The sequence below is a fragment of the Sus scrofa genome, chromosome 4 (assembly GCF_054392235.1).
Source record: "Sus scrofa isolate SSC_HxYL_T2T_F1_AM1 chromosome 4, Sscrofa_HxYL_maternal_Yorkshire_Landrace_v2.0, whole genome shotgun sequence".
Lineage (NCBI taxonomy): Eukaryota > Metazoa > Chordata > Mammalia > Artiodactyla > Suidae > Sus > Sus scrofa.
Window position 1 is genome coordinate 10,706,243 of NC_139386.1, and position 18,414 is coordinate 10,724,656.

The 18,414-nt window shown below is 42.2% G+C and overlaps 1 protein-coding gene across 41 annotated transcripts in view; it reads left to right on the forward strand.

Moving 5' to 3' along the window:
- CYRIB (CYFIP related Rac1 interactor B) overlaps positions 1–18,414 on the forward strand; it is a 169,468-nt gene that overhangs the window by 146,693 nt on the left and 4,361 nt on the right. For 40 of the 41 annotated variants that reach the window (XM_085020544.1, XM_085020541.1, XM_085020540.1 and 37 more), the window contains 6 exon segments: positions 4,834–4,970; positions 6,972–7,049; positions 9,047–9,163; positions 10,353–10,432; positions 11,708–11,834; positions 13,051–13,121. In XM_085020544.1, the coding sequence (XP_084876670.1) occupies positions 4,834–4,970; positions 6,972–7,049; positions 9,047–9,163; positions 10,353–10,432; positions 11,708–11,834; positions 13,051–13,121 (610 nt within the window). 41 annotated transcript variants of the gene reach the window in all.

An 18,414-nucleotide genomic window follows, 5' to 3' on the forward strand; every position in this document is an offset into this window, starting at 1 on the left:
CTCCTTGATTATCCGTTTCTTGCTAGAAATAAGAGTTATAAATTATTTTCTCCAAGCATGACAATCAGTTCTTTCAATCAAGAATTTATGATATCTATAGCTTTAGCTTTGTAACCTCAGAGAGCCTAGGATTTTTCATCTTGGTTATCTTCAATTCTACTTATTTAGAGTTTTTCTTGTGTTGCTCGTTCCTACCTGCTTTTGAAGTTAAATTGCTTTAGATATTGAAGCTTATCTTTGTCTTTTATCATTTGCCAGTAGGAAAAAAAAAAAAAAAAAGAATTGTAAAATAGGCCAAACTAGTCAGACATGTTTTTCTCATATTTTGACTGTTGGAGTTAAATCAGGCTAGTGGTGTGTGTTTAAACACAGGTGTTCTGTTTCATTTCAACAGAGGATATATTAACATAGGTAATAGCAAAAAGCTATCTGTTTTTATTGTCGTGTGAGAGCCTTGAATCTTCATTGTTGTAGTTGAGGGGTTTTTGTAAAGGCATGAGCAACGTACAAATTGAAAATTTGGTGGTTTACTCCTCATCTCTTGGCCATAGTAACCTCGTTCATAATTTCCAGTTTTCTTGCTGACAGGAAACAATATCCTTGTTTGCCTATGATAGGAACTCAGTGTTGAATGAGTAAGTGGTGGATTAATGAAAACATACGTCTGATATATCACATATGTGCTTGGTATTAAGAAGAAGCAGTAATAATGGATTTTAGGCTTTGGAGGCATAATGGCCTGTGTTTGAATTCTGGTGTTTGCTATTAGGAGCTGTGTGGTCTTGGTTACATCATTTAAATTCTCTGAGCTTTGGTATCCTGTCTGGACCTCCAGTCAGTTGAGCTCTCTGCTTTAAGTCCACTTAACCTTTTCGTCTCTTTTCTTCCTACCTCACTGTTGAGCCAGAGATGAGGATAAACACCACAAACAGCACACAGAGCATCTCACAGCCGTGCAGATGCATGCGGCCCTTCAGACTCCCACAGAGAGTGTGGCTTGGCTGGAGCTCTACAAGTAAACCATGGGGTGTCTGCAGAAGGGGGACCCTGATCCCTTGCTAGTTTGCATATTTATAGAAGGGCAGGGAAGGGCTCACTTGACTAATGTGGAAGGTACTGAACTTTGCCAACATAGTTGAACCTTGCTGGCATGGGAACCATCCTGTCCTTGCTTGTTTCAGCCTGAGGCCTTCCCAGTTGAGGCAGCTACCTGAGGGAAGGTTGTGGGATCTGCTTTGTGTATCAGTCTTCCTCCTGTTCCAGGGGCTTCTGGGGGCCACCTCCAGGGGTCATAATGAATGAGTCTATCCAGCACGTTGACACCTTTTCACTAGGCTAAATGTATCAAAATCTACTCAAAAAGTTCTAAAGTGCCCATAATAATTTGGTCTTATCTCTTGGCTGTCTGAAATTCCCCACAGTCTATATCCTTTGGGTTCTCTGCTGAGGATTCAAGGGCTGGTCTTTGACAGTGATGGGTGACAACTGGTGAGAATAAAATGATCTTATCGCTAAAGGAGGCTTCTCTTCCTAGTCATCCAGTCGATCTGCTTTGTGGACTAATCTGTCTTTATTTCTCCCACTCAGTCTCTTCCTTACAGTCTTCCTACGTAGCTTTGGCTTCTGCCCTGGTCAACAGCTAAATTCTTCCAGAATTTAGGGCTTATGTAGCCCACTCATTTCCTCCTTGCCATATACCTTTTATAAGAATCATAACCACATGGTTTTGTTTTAGGAGCTTCATCAGAGATGCCAATCCCAGGAGTTCTTTTATGGCTTAGCAGGGTAAGGATCCAATGTTGTCACTGCAGTGACTCTGGTTGCTGCTTGGCACAGGTTCAGTCCCTGGTAGGGGAACTTCCGCATGCCTGAGTGTGGCCAGTAAAGAGAGAGACCAATCCCTGTGTCATCTCTTCTTTGACCTCCCTTTCTGAGCCACTTTTGGAACCCTGTCTCTGATTCTCATTTTGTTACAGGGCATTATAGTACTGAATTAGCAAAGGCCCCCAGCCTAATCTAGCTGCTTCAAAGGCAAATAAGCAGTGTATCATCTGGAGTTTCTCTTTTCTGGTAGCTCTGCCATTGAGGACTTTAGCCATTCAGGACAAAAGTTCTCCCCCTGTGGTCATTGGCCATCTCAACTCAGCCGCACGACACGACTCCACCCTTTGAGGTGGGTGTGGGAAATGTCTCCCATTCCCCAGGGTGGTAGAGCACTTTGAATGCTGAAGTTAAACCTGAGTCTTGATAAAATCCCTCAGACTTTATTTTCCCCTTACATTAATGTTGACGCATCAATTGAATATTGGGAAAAGTAAACCATTTTTCAAAACAGCCAAAAATTTTTTTCTTCTTTATTGACCATCATGTCCACTCTTGCACTTCTGTAAGCCAGCCATACTCCCATAGTCTGTAGTTTGTTTTTAAGTGGAGTTTTTTTCTTTTTTGTCTTTTTGTATTTTGTTGTTGTTGTTGTTGCTATTTCTTGGGCCGCTCCCGCCGCATATGGAGGTTCCCAGGCTAGGGGTCGAATCGGAGCTGTAGCCACCGGCCTACGCCAGAGCCACAGCAACGCGGGATCCGAGCCGCGTCTGCAACCTACACCACAGCTCACGGCAACGCCGGATCGTTAACCCACTGAGCAAGGGCAAGGACCGAACCCGCAACCTCATGGTTCCTAGTCGGATTCGTTAACCACTGCGCCACGACAGGAACTCCCTTAAGTGGAGTTTTTAAATGCTACTCTGATGATGTCATTACCCTGCCTAAAAAGTTTCTCCAGGGATGTTAGGATAACAAGGCCAGGGTGCTTCATGTGGCGCACAGACGACGTGCATATTGCTTTAGTCTTAGGTTATGCTCCTTTTTTTTTTTTTCTTTCTTTTTTCTTTTTCGGCTACACCCAAGGCACATGGAAGTTCCTGGGCCCGGGATCGAATCCAGGCTGCAGACGCCTGACCCTTAACCTGCTGCACCACAGCAGGAACTCTTGCCTCTCTGTTCCACCTGTGTTGGTCCTCTTGCAGTTTCTCTTCTGTGTCGTGCTCTTCTCAGTTCAGGATCTGTCTCCACTGTTTGCAGACTCTCGCTCATCCTTAGTGCACAGTCCAGTCTCAGCCCGGATGTCATGCATTCAGGGAGATCATTTCCTGAAGTCTTCAACTAGGTGAGGTCCTATTTTTGTACATTTTCATGGTGCCAGATGGTACTTCTCAGCATAGCTCCCAACTGGAATAAGTTGTCTTCCCTCTGTGTAATTAGGCTCTCTGTGGGGCGTAGGGTGTGTCCTCTTCATCTTTGTTTCCCCAGTGCCTGGCACATATTAGACCACCAATACATCTTCTGACTTTCTATTTAAAAAAAAAAAAGATAACTATCATTTAGAGTTACTGTGTGGATTACAAATAATGCCTTTGAAGTGTTCAGCTCAGTACCTGACACATAAAGAGTACTTACTATTGGAGTAATCAATAAATTAATCTTCTATAAGGTTACAGAAGCCTAGTTAGAATGTCGCTTTAGGGAGTTCCCATCGTGGCGCAGTGGTTAACGAATCCAACTAGGAACCATGAGGTTGCAGGTTCGGTCCCTGGCCTTGCTCAGTGGGTTAAGGGTCCGGTGTTGCCGTGAGCTGTGGTGTAGGTCGCAGGCGTGGCTTGGATCCCGTGTTGCTGTGGCTCTGGTGTAGGCCGGTGGCTACAGGTCCAATTCGACTCCTAGCCTGGGAACCTCCATATGCCGCGGGAGCAGCCCTAGAAAAGGCAAAAAGACAAAAAAAAGAATGTCGCTTTATTTGAGAAGCAGTTTATTGGTGGAAAGAATGGGGCTGCGAAATCAGAAACACCTGGCATTTATGAGCTATATCCTTGGGGGTCTAGCTTCTTTGAAATTCAGTTATCCATCTGTAATGCTTATGCCAGAGTTAATGATGAAGGTTAAATGACCGACTGGGTTAAATGCACGATATGGATGTTGTTTTGTAATTGGGTCTTCATAAACGGTAGAGTTAGGTTTTTTTTAGATTAAAGGTTGATGATCTAACGTAAATTTGTTATTAATAAATATTAATCTGGCATTCATTAATGTCAGATCACCATCTAATTCTGTTAAGTTCTTGTTTTCTCTGAGTAGAATCTATCATTGTTTACTGATTCTGTAATCTGTAACTGAATTAGTTTGATATCTGTGTTTAGTTCTTTGAAGTGAAATATCAGTATTTCACTTTTTAAACATAGCATTTATTAACTTGGCATTTCAAAAATATCAGTTGTTTCAAAGGGGGACAAGTTTTATTTATATAATGAGTTAGAATATTTATATTATGGTTCTGAGATACCAAGCTCTAAAACACTCAGGAAGCTGGTTATTAAACTAAATATTTGGTTTCATTTAGTGGCTGAGAGAAAGCACTTGGTGTTTATAAATAAACAGCATGTTCAAAGTATGCCAAGTAATTCGTTCATATCCATTTACAGATTTGCTCCTGTGGTCACAGTGCCACTGAAGAAGTTACTTAGCTGTAGGTGGCAGTTACCATGTCGTAAAAATTAACAGTGTGTAGAATGTGAATGTGTGAGAACTGTCCTTTGGTCCTGGTATTTCATTCAGATTGACATTCTGCATGATTCTGAATTGGGGTTTACAGAAACCAAGTTAGTCTCTTCAGGGTTTTTGTTCTGGTAAACAGTATTCAGTTTGAGTGTTTAGATAATCTGATTTTTAAAGAGTCCTTACTTTTATAGGAATTGAAATCAAAACATTTTAAAATTGCTCACTTTTTAATAAACAAATATCAGAGAGATGCAAACACTCTTTTAATTTTTTTTCTTTTAGAAGCAGCCTTAAGAGGTCTTCTGGGAGCCTTGACAAGTACCCCATACTCTCCCACCCAGCATCTAGAGCGAGAGCAGGCTCTTGCTAAACAGTTCGCAGAAATTCTTCATTTTACACTCCGGTTTGATGAACTCAAGGTAGGGTTGTTCTGCTGGTCCTCGTTGTTACGTAAATTGTGAGTCTTTCCAAGAGCACTAGAAGGAAATGCCTGGAGACCTTGTTAAAAAGTGTTTAAATGCTGTCTACTGGTCCTTAGCAAAAATTTGAAAACTAGATGTAAAAATTAATACAGGTCTTAGAGTTCCCATTGTAGCTCACTGGGTTAAGAATCCAGCTTGTATCCATGAGGATGCCGGTTTGATCCCTGGCCCCACTCAGTGGGTTAAGGGTCCAGCATTGCCATGAGCTGTGGTGTAGGCCGGCAGCTCTAGCTCCAATTTGGCCCCTAGCCAGGGAACTTCCATATGCCGCAGCTGCAGCTGTAAAAAGAAAAAAAAAATTATACAGGACTTTTGATATATTCATAGCAACCAGCAAATTACCCAGTATTCAGTTTTTATTTAATTTTTGTTTAAGAATCATCTCTGGAAGTTCCCTTGTGGAGCAGCGGGCTAACCATCCAGCGTTGTCACTGCAGTGGTTGGTGTCACCACTGTAGCATGGGTTTGATCCCTGGCTCGGGAACTTTGAGATGCCACAGGCACAGCCCCCCAGAATTTAAAAAATAAAAATCATCTCTGAAACAACAGTATTGACCTTTTGTAATTTTTTATTTTTATTTTTTGTCTTTTTTTGCTATTTCTTGGGCCGCTCGCACGGCATATGGAGGTTCCCAGGCTAGGGGTCAAATCAGAGCTATAGCCACCGGCCTACGCCAGAGCCACAGCAATGCAGGATCCGAGCCGCGTCTGCGACCTACACCACAGGTCACGGCAATGCTGGATCCTTAACCCGCTGAGCAAGGCCAGGGACCGAACCTGCAACCTCATGGTTCCTAGTCAGATTTGTTAACCACTGCGCCACTACAGGAACTCCAGACCTTTCGTAATTTTTTAATGCTCATCCCCAGTTTTTCTCAATATTCTTCTAAATAAAAATGTTAAGATATTTTTTCTCTATTTCTTCCACTCCCCCCTTCCCCCTCTCCCTTCCTCTCTCCCTCTTTCTTTCTCCCCCACCCTCCCCCATCCCCATCTGTCTACCTATAAATGTCCTTTTTGTTTTTTTGTTTTTGTTTTTTGGGGGGGATTGTTTTGTTTTGTTTTTGTTTTTTAGAGCCCCACCTGCAGCATATGGAAGTTCCCAGGCTAGGGGTCAAATCAGAGCTGCAGCTGCCGGCCTACACCACAGCCCCAGCAACTTGGGATCCGAGCTGTGTCTGTGACCTATGCACAGCTCCCAGCAACACCAGATCCTTAACCCCCTGAGCCAGGAATCAAACCTGCAACCTCATGGTTCCTAGTTGGGTTCGTTAACTGCTGAGCCACGAAAGGGAACTCCTGAATGTCCTTTTGTTACAAGGAGTCAGTAAAGAAAGAAGGATCAGATGGCACATCAGGAGACCTGAGTTCTAGGCTCTACCACAATAACCAATTTTGAGGAAGGTCCTTTGACTTTCTAGGGTCTCAAGTACCTTGCCTAGAAAACGGAAAACATTACGTCATGGACAACTGTTCTCTTTTGTTACTTTGAGCACAAATGATTTGTGTATAAAATAGACTATTTGACGATTGTCCTGATGACCATACACACACGTGCGGCACACACACATGTGCGCGCAAACACATACACTCTTTTATTATAACAACCCCAAATGAGCGCCTGCCCATTCCTCTTTGTCTTTATTTGGTAATACTATTTTTTGGTTAACAATCTTTCTGTATATTACGTTAAATTAATGAGAAGAAGGGAAGTATATTGTGACTGAAAAACAGTCTGCACAGTCTTCCATGTTCTGTAATGACTGAGGACAGCATGCAAAGAGTCATCTTGGATAATAACAATTTTAGTTCTTAAAATGGTATTAGAAATTGGGGCATGTCAGTTAGTTAAAACTGTATTTAGGAGATCTTTCACTTAATCTTTATACTATCACTATAGTACGTAACACATTTTTCTTTCACAAATATCTTTTTTAGATGACAAATCCTGCCATACAGAATGATTTCAGCTATTATAGAAGAACATTGAGTCGTATGAGGATTAATAATGTTCCAGTAAGTTAATACTTTGAATTAGGGGGTCATAATAATAATTCAACTCTCAGTTTGTTCAGTTTAATCTTTTATTTGCTCATTCGTTCACTCATTCAGATAAAGCCAAAACTAGTAGGAAAATAATTATAGGCAACCACAGCTGTAGGAAGAAAGAGCAAAATGTAGCAAACCATATGGTATTTACCCATTTTTTTCACCCATTTCCTTATCCCACAACTACTTCAGTAAAATTGCTTTTTGTCTGTATAACATTGATACTTACAAATTATTCTCTTTGTGTTCTCATTTTAATTAACTGCACAAAAATTGTGTCGATTTGTGCTTATGAGTTTTTTGTCTCCATAATCTTAGAATGGGGGAATCCTGGAGAAAAATTGCCCTGGGATGAGAGAAATACTAGCATTGGCAGGAAGGGAGTCGTGCGGTCTTGCTCTTGGATCACGTCTGTGTCTGCTCTGACTGTTGGAGAGAATGGCTTCTCTGCCTGCTGCTTGGCGAGCCGAGCACTTCTTCTGGTTCCTTTAGGCTTATTAGCCCTTTGACTTCTCACCTTAAGCTGTTGAATACCCTTTTCTACCTCGGAGATGCCAAATGCCATAAGTAAAACCATAAATAGGAAGAAAATATTTAAATATCTGTCTTCTTCCCTAGATAGTTTCAAGACCATTGTACTAATTGGTATGAAAGACAGGAGATTGCTAGGATCAGCCCTTACCTCAAGTAGATAATTTAATAAAGAAATAGTACATAATTATGTAAGGAGTGTTAAATGGGCTAAGAGGTTAAAAAAAAAAAAAAAAAAACCCAAAGGAGACCATTGAATAACTATTTTGTGAGGTGGTTGCTCTAAGACAGGCCTGGATTGGAGGAGAGATTTCTTTTCCATGAACATCTGGTATATGCATTAGTTTGGTTTTGCGTAGACAAGTTCCTGCCATGAGGCTGACCTTCTCTGTCTTTTTATACTCACCATGTGAAATAGAATAAAATACCCAGTCTTCTGCTGCAGCCATCCTGGCATCACTCAAGGCCAAGCCCCTTGGTGTCATCTTTGTACTGCCTTTTATTCTCAATCATTAGAAGTAAATCCAGTCATTGTCAAGTGAGATCTCTCAGATCTCTTCACCACCGCCCATTTCATCTCTTGGTACTTCTGTCCCAGTTGCGGTCACAATTCCCACTCGCTTTTCGGCAGCTATGGTGTAACTGTGCAGAACTTCCTTTCTGACATACGTCTCTGTCTTCTTGGTACCGTCTGCCCACTGCTGTTAGTTGCCTTTATTTAGAAGATGAACTTTATTGTTACCCTTTCTTCCAACACTGTAACTGGCTCCCTGGTGCAGGTAGAAGAAAAAAACTTAAACTAGCATTTAAGGTGCTCTAGAGTCTGACCCCAGCTTTACTTTCCAGCCCTCTTTCACGAGTGGCTGCCCCTTATTATGCTGGCTAACACTGAATTACACTCTCCCAAGTCGTTTGAAAGCATTTTCTTCCTACCAGCTGGATGGAATTCTTACGTACCTGCCCATCGTCACCTGCAAAAGCCTGACTCTTCCATGAGTCCATTTTAGTTTCTTCCGGTTCAACTTAGTCTTTCCCTGACCCGCCCCCTTTTCTGTCATTGCCTCTTTGCTTGTTCTTGTGGTTGCTCAGTGGATACTTAGTGCTCCTCATGTAGCCAGGTACAATGTCAGGGCCACCCTTCTGACTTCCACAGCATGAGGAGTGATCCCTTGTAGACACAGTAGGCAACCCATCAAGGTTTTTTTTTAATTGCTTAATATTTAAAATATTTTTAAAGAAGTTAATCTTTAAAAATTTTTCTTAATATTTTTAATCTATTTTTTAAAAGTATTTAAGTTTTATGTGCACGTGAGGGTCTATAAGAGTGTTTATTAGATTAATTTAACAAGCATTAGATAGGCATCCTGCCTTGGTCCTTTTATATTATTTAATAGCTTATGAACTGATACCAGGTGTCTTTATTTTCCGTACAGGCAGAAGGAGAAAATGAAGTAAATAATGAATTGGCAAATCGAATGTCTTTGTTTTATGCTGAGGCAACCCCAATGCTGAAAACCTTAAGTGATGCCACAACAAAATTTGTATCAGAGGTAAGCCTTGCTGGGAAGTTACTCCTTGTGTTGTTACTCTTCTGCCCATTTCAAGATGGGATCGCACTGCGTCCCCTGACTTTAAATGCCGTCCAAGCTGGTGGACTCGAGTGTGCGCTGAATCTCCTCTGCCCTGGGCCCCCGTGTGCACATCTGCTGCCTGTTCGCAGTCGCCCTTTGGATGTATGGTCAACACCTCAATGGCATCACGACCAAAGTCTGAATTGTTTTTCTCAACTCTGCCTTTTCTCCAGCCTTCCCTTGTAACACTGGACTAGTAAACAACTTCAAGGCTATCATCCTGTCTTTGTCTCACCTCCTATATCCATCCCATCATGCAGTCTTATTGGCTCTTCCTACTGAATACCTGAAGCTAAAAATGTCACTCTTTGCTACCCCTTACTACCTCTCTAGATGAGCCCACCACCTCTCACCTGGACTACTGCATTTGTGCTCTGACGATTCTTATTTCTTCCGTGTGTTTGGTTTGGTTTGGTTTGGGGATTTTTTTTTGTTGTTTTGTTTTTGTCTTTTTGCTGCGGGCCGCTTCCCGCAGCATATGGAGGTTCCCAGGCTAGGGGTCTAATTAGAGCTGTAGCCACCAGCCAACGCCACAGCCACAGTAATGCGGGATCCGAGCCGAGTCTGCAACCTACACCACAGCTCACGGCAACACCGGATCCTTAACCCACTGAGTGAGGCCAGGGATCGAACCTGCAACCTTATGGTTCCTAGTTGGGTTCCTTAACTACTGCGCCACGACGGGAACTCCTTCTTCTGTTCTTGACCCACTGCAGGCCTTTCGCCAAAGAGCAGCCAAGTAATCTTAGAAATAAACCACATTCCCTTCCTCCTCTGGTTAAAATGTTTGTAGTGACTTCCCAGTGCACTTAGGATCGAACCCAAGTACCTTGTGGCTCATGGGGCGTTATCTGCACGTTGTGGTTGTTTCCCCAGCCCTAGGATGCAAGTGGCTTCTTGGGCGAAGGGTGGATCTTGGCTGCCTTGCTCATAGCTGTGTCCTCAGAGCTTAGAACAGTATCTTGACGCTAGTGCATTTTATCACAAAGTTAAGAGTAGGAACCAGATTTTAAATTAAAAATTTTTATGTTGTGCTAGATTTTAAATTTTTCTTAGGTAATAACGGTTTTTCACTTTGACTTTTTTTGTTCTCCGTACATTTTTACAGAATAAAAATTTACCGATAGAAAACACCACAGATTGTCTAAGCACCATGGCTAGTGTGTGCAGAGTCATGCTTGAAACGCCGTGAGTATTTGCTAATCCTCTTCTCATTAACAGTCCTGTTGAAATGATCACAGCTATGAACAAGTCATATTTGGAAAGTGGAAATCAAGTATATCTCAAGTACATAATGCTAACATACGAACAAAATTAAACTAATTTGACAGTTTAATGTAAGTTCTGGTTAAGAGTAAAGTATCATTGGTGTTCAGGTGCCTCAGACCAGTCATAGACTTGGAGTTTTCCGGAGGGGAGTCCGTGGTGCTTTTCTGGGAGCAGGGACGAGCTCTGAAGCTCTTCTGCTTATGCCTCTTGCAAACATTCTCATTCTCTTTTCGTAGAGAACTTTGCCTTATTGCCAGAGGGCTAGCATTATTCTCCGTATCCCCTTCTCTCAATTTTAGTTCTGTTGTCTTCCCCCCTCCCCAACCCTAACCTGAATTCTGTTCAGGGTTTCTCCTCTCTCTCGAGCCGTTTATAATGTGTACCACAGTATTTTCTGGCTGGATTTTCCTGTCAGTAGGCAGAAAGAATTCCTCCTGTGTTCATGAATAACATATGGTTTTACAAGATAACTGTAGTTTTTGTGGTGCTTTTTATTTTTAAAAGCACTGTTACAAATCTGTCTCATTGGAAGACGTTGTAGATGTAAGAGAGCAGCTATTCCTCCTCCTCCTCCTCCTCCTCCTCCTCCTCCTCCTCCTCCTCCTCCTCCTCCTCATTGTAGGGAGGAAGGTCCTGGGAAATGAAGGGACTTCCGCACAGTGGCTGACCCCACACATGTGCTTGGATGTCACCATTCTGATTCTTGACTCTTTCCGCTGTGCCATGCTGCCTTCTAGGAGACAAGAGTCCTTTTTCCCAAGTGAGAGAAGAATGTGATTGAAATTTAGGAAATTTAAGTCCAGTAATACAGTGATGTGTGTAGATCAAGTTAGCCCCTGAGTAGCAAATGTACTTGCTCTGTTAAGCTCGTGGCTTCTTTCATCACATTGATGATGACAGCCTTTCAAAGCACCACCCCCAGACTTTTGCTTTGGGGCTACTTTTGATTTCTCTGAAACTGTCTGATCTCTGCTGAGCAAAAGCGGTCATAGACCAAGGGGCATATCGAGACAGGAACAGTATGCAGGTGGTAACTGCTCCACTCCCCGCATTGCTCTGGGAATCTCAGTGCAGAGAAGATGGAGGTATAACGTGAGTGTCCCTTTTAGGTCTCGGTGGGAGACAACTGTGAGCATTGGTCAGCTCCTGAGTTGGTGCTGCGCCTCATCCATGCATGTCTTTTCTGCCCTTCAGGGAATACAGAAGCAGGTTCACCAATGAGGAGACAGTGTCATTCTGCTTGAGGGTAATGGTGGGCGTCATAATACTCTACGACCACGTACATCCAGTGGGAGCATTTGCCAAAACTTCCAAAATTGATGTAAGTGACACTGTAATTCCCAGTCACTTCTGCAAAGAGCTGACAAGCTGCACTCTGTCACGGAATTGAGTGATAATGGTGGATTTCGGTCCCCTCTCCTCTCCTCTCCCAGTATTTCTCATAGCCTGTATACAGACGGAGGAGAATGGTTGAAGGATAATTGTACTGTTTTTAAGAGTATCTCCTTGTAGGGAAACCTCAGTACCCATAAGTCGTACTTCTGCATATTTGGCAATATATGTACATAAATTTTTTTTATTCTGTCCTTTCATTCCTTTGGCCAAAGGCCATTTTAAATAAAGATTTACTTCCAAATGTATATTAAAAACTAGTAGAGGTGCCCCAGTGAAAAAAGCTGAAGACTCCATATTTTCCTTCCTCCCCCACAGTCATAATCATTTGTGGCTGTAGCCCGGGGTTTCTCTACTTTGTAATTTCTCTCCTTACACGCTCACATCTGGTTCTTGAGAATTACAACCAGTACTTGCTGAGAACCGTTTCCCTTTCACAGCTAGTTCAGGCTCTTCGCAGTTCTTGTGTAGATTACTGATTACTAGCCAGTCTTCTTGCCTTCATTCATATGTAAATAGAAAAAAAGTCACAATTCATTGAGTGATTACTGTTTCCCAGGAATTTTTTTTTTTTTTTCTTTTTACAGCCGCACTTGCAGCACATGGAAGTTCCTGGTCTAGGGGGAAAGTCTGAGCTGCAGTTGCTGGCCGACACCACAGCCACAGCAACATCAGACCCAAGCCACAGCTGCAAACTGCACCGCCACTTGCAGCTGCACTGGATCCTTAACCCCCTGAACGAGGCCAGGGATCCAACCCTCATCCTCAAAGAGACTGTATTCGGTTCTTAACCCTCTGAGCCACAGCAGGAACCTCCCTGTCCCAGGAATTTTAGCAATTTCTCTCATTTAACTCTGAAAATACTCCTAGGATGTAGATGTTATTTCCCGTATACGAATAGAGACATAAAGTTTAGAGAAATTTGTGATATAATTGTTAGTGACTAACACACCAGGATTTAAACCCACATCCCTGTGGTTTCCAAAGCCTGTGGTATTTTTACTGTGCTCTGCTTTTTCACAGTAATCAGGCTCAGCTTCCTGGAGTCCCATGGCTGTGGAGCTGGCTTAGGTTTTACTCTTTTGAGAAAGAATGTTAGATTAAAAAATGGATATGTTACCTTTTCTGTTTCCTTTTCTTCTTAGATGAAAGGTTGTATCAAAGTTCTTAAGGACCAGCCACCTAATAGCGTAGAAGGTCTTCTCAATGCTCTCAGGTGTGTATGTGTACAGGTACATGTATATAGAAAAACGTCTGTAAGAAAATGCTTCAAATGTGAATCGCACAAAGGATGTGAGTATAAATGTTCAAGTTAGATGTGTGAAGGTCTCATTTTACTTACTGATAATCTTGCTTTCCAGTATCGGTTACTATATTTTTATAGTGTGTGTGTGTGTTCGCACGCGCGCGTGTGCATACCAAGGAAAATAGCTTCATTTATTTGCTAAAGAGTTTGGCTTTCACTTGTTGCCCCTCTTGAAGCAGGGGTTGCTTATTTTTTAATAAAAGTAGTTATAAATAAAATTCAGAAAACAGGAAAATTTTAAAAATAAGGAAGTAATAAAACTTCCCTATTTTGAAATAAACCACTTTTAACATTTTGGTTATATCCTTCCAGAGTTTTTTTTAACACTTGTATGTAGTCATAGCTCTATATAATAGTTATCGTTTTATAAAATAATATCATACAGACTCTTTTATAACTGCCCTTTTCCCTTAAAATAGTATAATTACATTTCTGTGTTCATAAGGCAGATTTCTTATTTTTGTGCATTTCCCGTAATAATAGTAGTCCGTCATTATTCGATGTCTTATCAGCCTAGGCTTTTTTTTTTTTACTTTTTTAGGCCACATCCACGACATGTCTAAGTTCCTAGGCTAGGGGTCAAATCAGAGCTACAGCTGCCCCCATGCGCCACAGCCACAGCAACGTGGGATCTGTGTGACCTACATCACAGTTCATGTAACATGGATACTGGTTGGGTTCATTTCCGCTGTGGCACAGTGGGAACTCCTCAGCTTCACTGATTTCATTAGTAAAGCTCCTAAAAATCCTGATACATTTTAAAATGAAAATCTCAGTACATTGTAACACCTTAACTACAGAGATTTAATTGGTAGTATAATTTCCCTAAATAAAAGATGATTTACGGACTTCCTGACATTGCTCAGTGGTTAATGAATCTGACTAGGAGCCATGAGGTTGCAGGTTCGGTCCCTGGCCTCTCTCAGTGGATTAAGGATCTGGCGTTGCCCTGAGCTGTGGTGTAGGTTGCAGACACGGCTGGATCCCAGGTTGCTATGGGTCTGGCGTTGGCCGGCGGCTACAGCTCTGATAAGACCCTTAGCCTGGGAACCTCCATGTGCCGCAGGTGAGGCCCTAGAAAAGACAAAAAGACCCCTCCCCCCAAAAAGATAATTTGTTCGTTACTTGATTATTTTGTGTTTGAACACAAAAATTATATGAACACAGAAATATTTATTTACTGACTTTTTGAAGTGCTAAGCCATCTTTGCTTCTAATTCCAGTGCATTGTAGTTCGCTTAATAGAGTAAAATGATTTCCAGTTGAGTATTATGTTCCCAACTTGTTTTATGAGCAAAACAGATTATTACTCTGTTTGAATACTTACTTAGTCACACCTGGTACGTCCTAAAGCAAAATCTAGGCTGTGTCGTTTCAACTGCATGGAACCATGAAATTATTTTATTAAGATGATCAAAAGTGGAGTTCCTATCATGGCGCTGCTGAAACAAATCCGACTAGGAACCATGAGGTTGCACGTTCGATCCCTGGCCTTGCTCAGTGTGTGTTGCCGTGAGCTGTGGTGTAGGTCACAGATGTGGCTTGGATCCTGCATTGCTGCGGCTGTGGTATAGGCTGGCAGCTTTAGCTCCAATTGGACCCCTAGCCTGGGAACTTCCTTAGGCTGCGAGTGCGGCCCTAAAAACCAAAAAAAAAAAGATAATCAAAAGTATTCTGTAAGCATTGACCACCCAAACAAAGGAGATCTATTTAAATGAACAGCAGAATGATTAAGGAATATAACAACAACAAAAATCCCTATAACATCAGCCATAAGCCTATCATAAATCTTAAGTTTATAGGAATTTTTTATTCTGAAGGTTTTTCATTGGTTTTACCAATGTTTATGATATTGTGACTCTTTCCTACCTTTTCCCTGTCTGAGGAGTCCTGTATCCCAGTCAGCCTGAGTTTTCTCCCAAGCCCTTTTCATTCTGATTGATTAGACTTGCAAAGTTAGCAAGTGACGGGAAATCTTTTTTTAGAGTAAGAGGTGATAGAGGTCTTAGGGGTTTGTTTTGTTTCGTTTTGTTTTTTTGCTTTTTAGGGCCGCACCCAAGGCACATGGAGGTTCCAAGGCTAAGGGTGGAATCGGAGCTGCAGCTGCCCGTCTACACCACAGCTCATGGCAATGCTGGATCCTTAACCCACTGAGCAGATACTAGTTTGTTAACCACTGAGCCAGGACGGGAACTCCCTAGGGTTTTTTAGTATTACATATTTCTTTACTCTGTGGAGGGACTATGCTTCAAACATTAATTTAAAAACACAGAGTGTACTTTTGGAGTTCCCATTGTGGCACAGTGATTAACAAATCCGACTAGGAACCATGAGGTTTCAGGTTTGATCCCTGGCCTTGCTCAGTGGGTTAAGGATCCGGTGTTGCCGTGAGCTGTGGTGTAGGTTGCAGACTCAGCTCGGATCCCGAGTTGCTGTGGCTATGGTGTAGGCTGGTGGCTACAACTCTGATTAGACCCCTAGCCTGGGAACCTCCATATGCTGCGGGAGCGGCCCTAGAAAAGGCAAAGACCAAAACAAACAAACAAACAAACAAACAGAGTGTACTTTTATTTTTCAAAGTGTAAAAGTAGTTTGGTGTGAGGCAAAGGAGGGCAGTGGCAGTGAGTGAGGGGGGTTGGAGTCTCCTACACGGTGGCCTGCCTTTGAGGGAAGGGGAAGAAAAGCGCCATGACGCAAGAGCTTCCAGTCCGTTTTTAGTTTTCTTTCCAAATGTATAATAGAAATCAGAAAAGAAATGTTTGTTGCAGAGATAACTCAGCTCTTGAACTATTTTTTATTCATAATGAAACATATTGTGTCTGCTGCTTTTTCACCTGGGAAGTTTTGTGAGGTTAACCAGTATACTTGCTGGTATGTAGTAGTGTTATAATGAGTAACTTTTTAAAACTCACAATTTAAGCTGTAGGTTTACAATGCAGTTTCATGTCTGTGACTTTATTGAATCTCTCTCACATCTCAGTGAGGTACGTGGTGGGTTTGGGGTGCTAGGGGTGGCTTCATCCTGCAGTGGTTACCGTAAGCTCTTGAGAGACTTAAAAATTATATAGCTAATAAATGTTGGAATCTATTTTCAAATTTAGGATTTTATTCTAGAAATCCCATGTACCTGATGCTACATCGTTGAGCCGTAGGTTTACTGTGAGGTTGGACTTTAGTGTGCTTTGGCATCATCTGGATGGAAAGGGAAGAGGCAGGTTCCCAGCTTACCACCTCTGGAGAGTCTTTTCACAGGGTCCTGGGGGGCTCAGGCATCTCATCTTAGAAGCCAGCACCCTGTCTGATGTAGATAATCCTGGTACTTTGAGAAACACTGCTCAAACTAAACCAGCCTAGTCCTGAATAGGCTTCACTCAGGATAAAGATATTGTTAAGAAAGTATTTCGGAATCCCCAGTGCTGTGCTAGTGTTATTACTACCTCTAGAAAGTGCAACACATTTTTTGCTGCATTATTTTCTTTTTTCGTGAATAGCTAATTTATTAGCGATGCTCACTCTGTCATTTTCCTTAGAGCCAAGTTTTAAAGGAGTATAATTGCACACATATATACACTGCTTATTTTGAATGCTTTTCTGTGGCAGTGATACACTACCTCCAAGTTACAGTGTGTGATCATAAGGAAGCAGCGAGTCATGTGTACATGTTATAAGTGAAGAAATGGAACCAGGTGCTTTCAGTATTAGAGGACAAAAGCTAGAGCTATGAATTCAGGTTTATTGCTAGATAATTGTCTTCTTAAGTTTAAGAGTAAAGGTAAATGATAGTTGCTTTTCTGCAATAGAGAAGTCATGTGCACTTGGAAAAGGACTTTGTGGGTTTTGTTTTTAGATGGTTTTGCCTTTTTTTTTTTTTTTTTTTTCAGGGCCGCACTCATGGCATATGGAGGTTTCCCAGGCTAGGGGGTCAAATCAGAGCTGCAGCTGCTGGCCTACATACACCACAGCCACGGCAATGTGGGATCCGAGCTGAGTCTGCGACCTTCACCATAGCTCATGGCAACACTGGATTCTTAACCCACTGAGTGAGGCCAGGGATCAAACCTGCATCCTTGTGGATACTAGTTGAGTTCCTTACTGCTGAGCCACAGTCAGAACGTCCCCTTTTCTTGATGAGCGTATGATGATGTGGCATGCCTCTGGATTGGCTCCATCCAAAAGGATGTGAGAAGGGCTGAAGCTCCTGATCATGTCCCGCAGAGGGAGCAAGAGCTCGGGTCTGGGCAGAGGAAAACGCTCACTGCTTATGGACTGGCCTGGCCCCTGCTGAGCAGTAATGATTCACTCTGCATAGACATGTGCTTGTCCATGTTACGTGGCTCTTCCCACTGTCCAGTTGTGTAAGGGAGATGGAAACAGCAGAAATGAAGAGAAGGATGCTGAAAATTCTTATTTCCTGACATCAGTAGGATTATATGTAGCTATATGTACACTCTGTCTGCACTTGGGAAGTAAAGCAGAAAGATCAAGTCTGCTACATCACCTACCACCTAGGGTGAAAATATTCCCTTAGGGAATTTCTTTCAGCCTGGCTGCTTAGCTTCTTGTCTTCCTTCCGCAGATACTCATTGAGCACCTGTTATGTTCCAGGCTGAGGTCTGTTCAATGATATGAGAGCAGTATGGAAGTGACTTAGTAAATTATAGAGAAGATGTATTAGGTACTTGATAAGCATATGTTGTCACTTTACCTCTCCAAAGATTTTACTTAAGCTTAGGTACTTTCTGCAGTTTTTACTTCTATTTGAAATGGACCTAACAAAAATTGAGTTTAAATTTCTTTACATGGAGACACTGTGTGTATTCCTTAATGTTCATAAAACATTTTTCTTTCTCTTTCTCTCTTTTCTTTTTTTAATTGCTGCACCTGTGGCATATGAAAGTTCCTGGGCTGGGGATTGAATCCAAGCCACAGCTTCAACCTGTGCTGCAAGTGCAGCAACACTGGATCCTTTAACCCACTGTGCTGGGCCAGGGACCAAACCTGTGCCTCTGCAGCAACCTGAGCTGCTGCAGTTGGATTCTTAACCCACTGTGCCACAACAGGAACTCCAAAGAGACACTTAAATACTGTATGAGGAATGCTTGTAAGCCAAATTAACTGATCAGCATTAAAGTTCTTTCTGAATTATCTCGGTAATGTATCCCACATTCAGGCATTGAGCATCTATCTCCATTACTCCTAATCT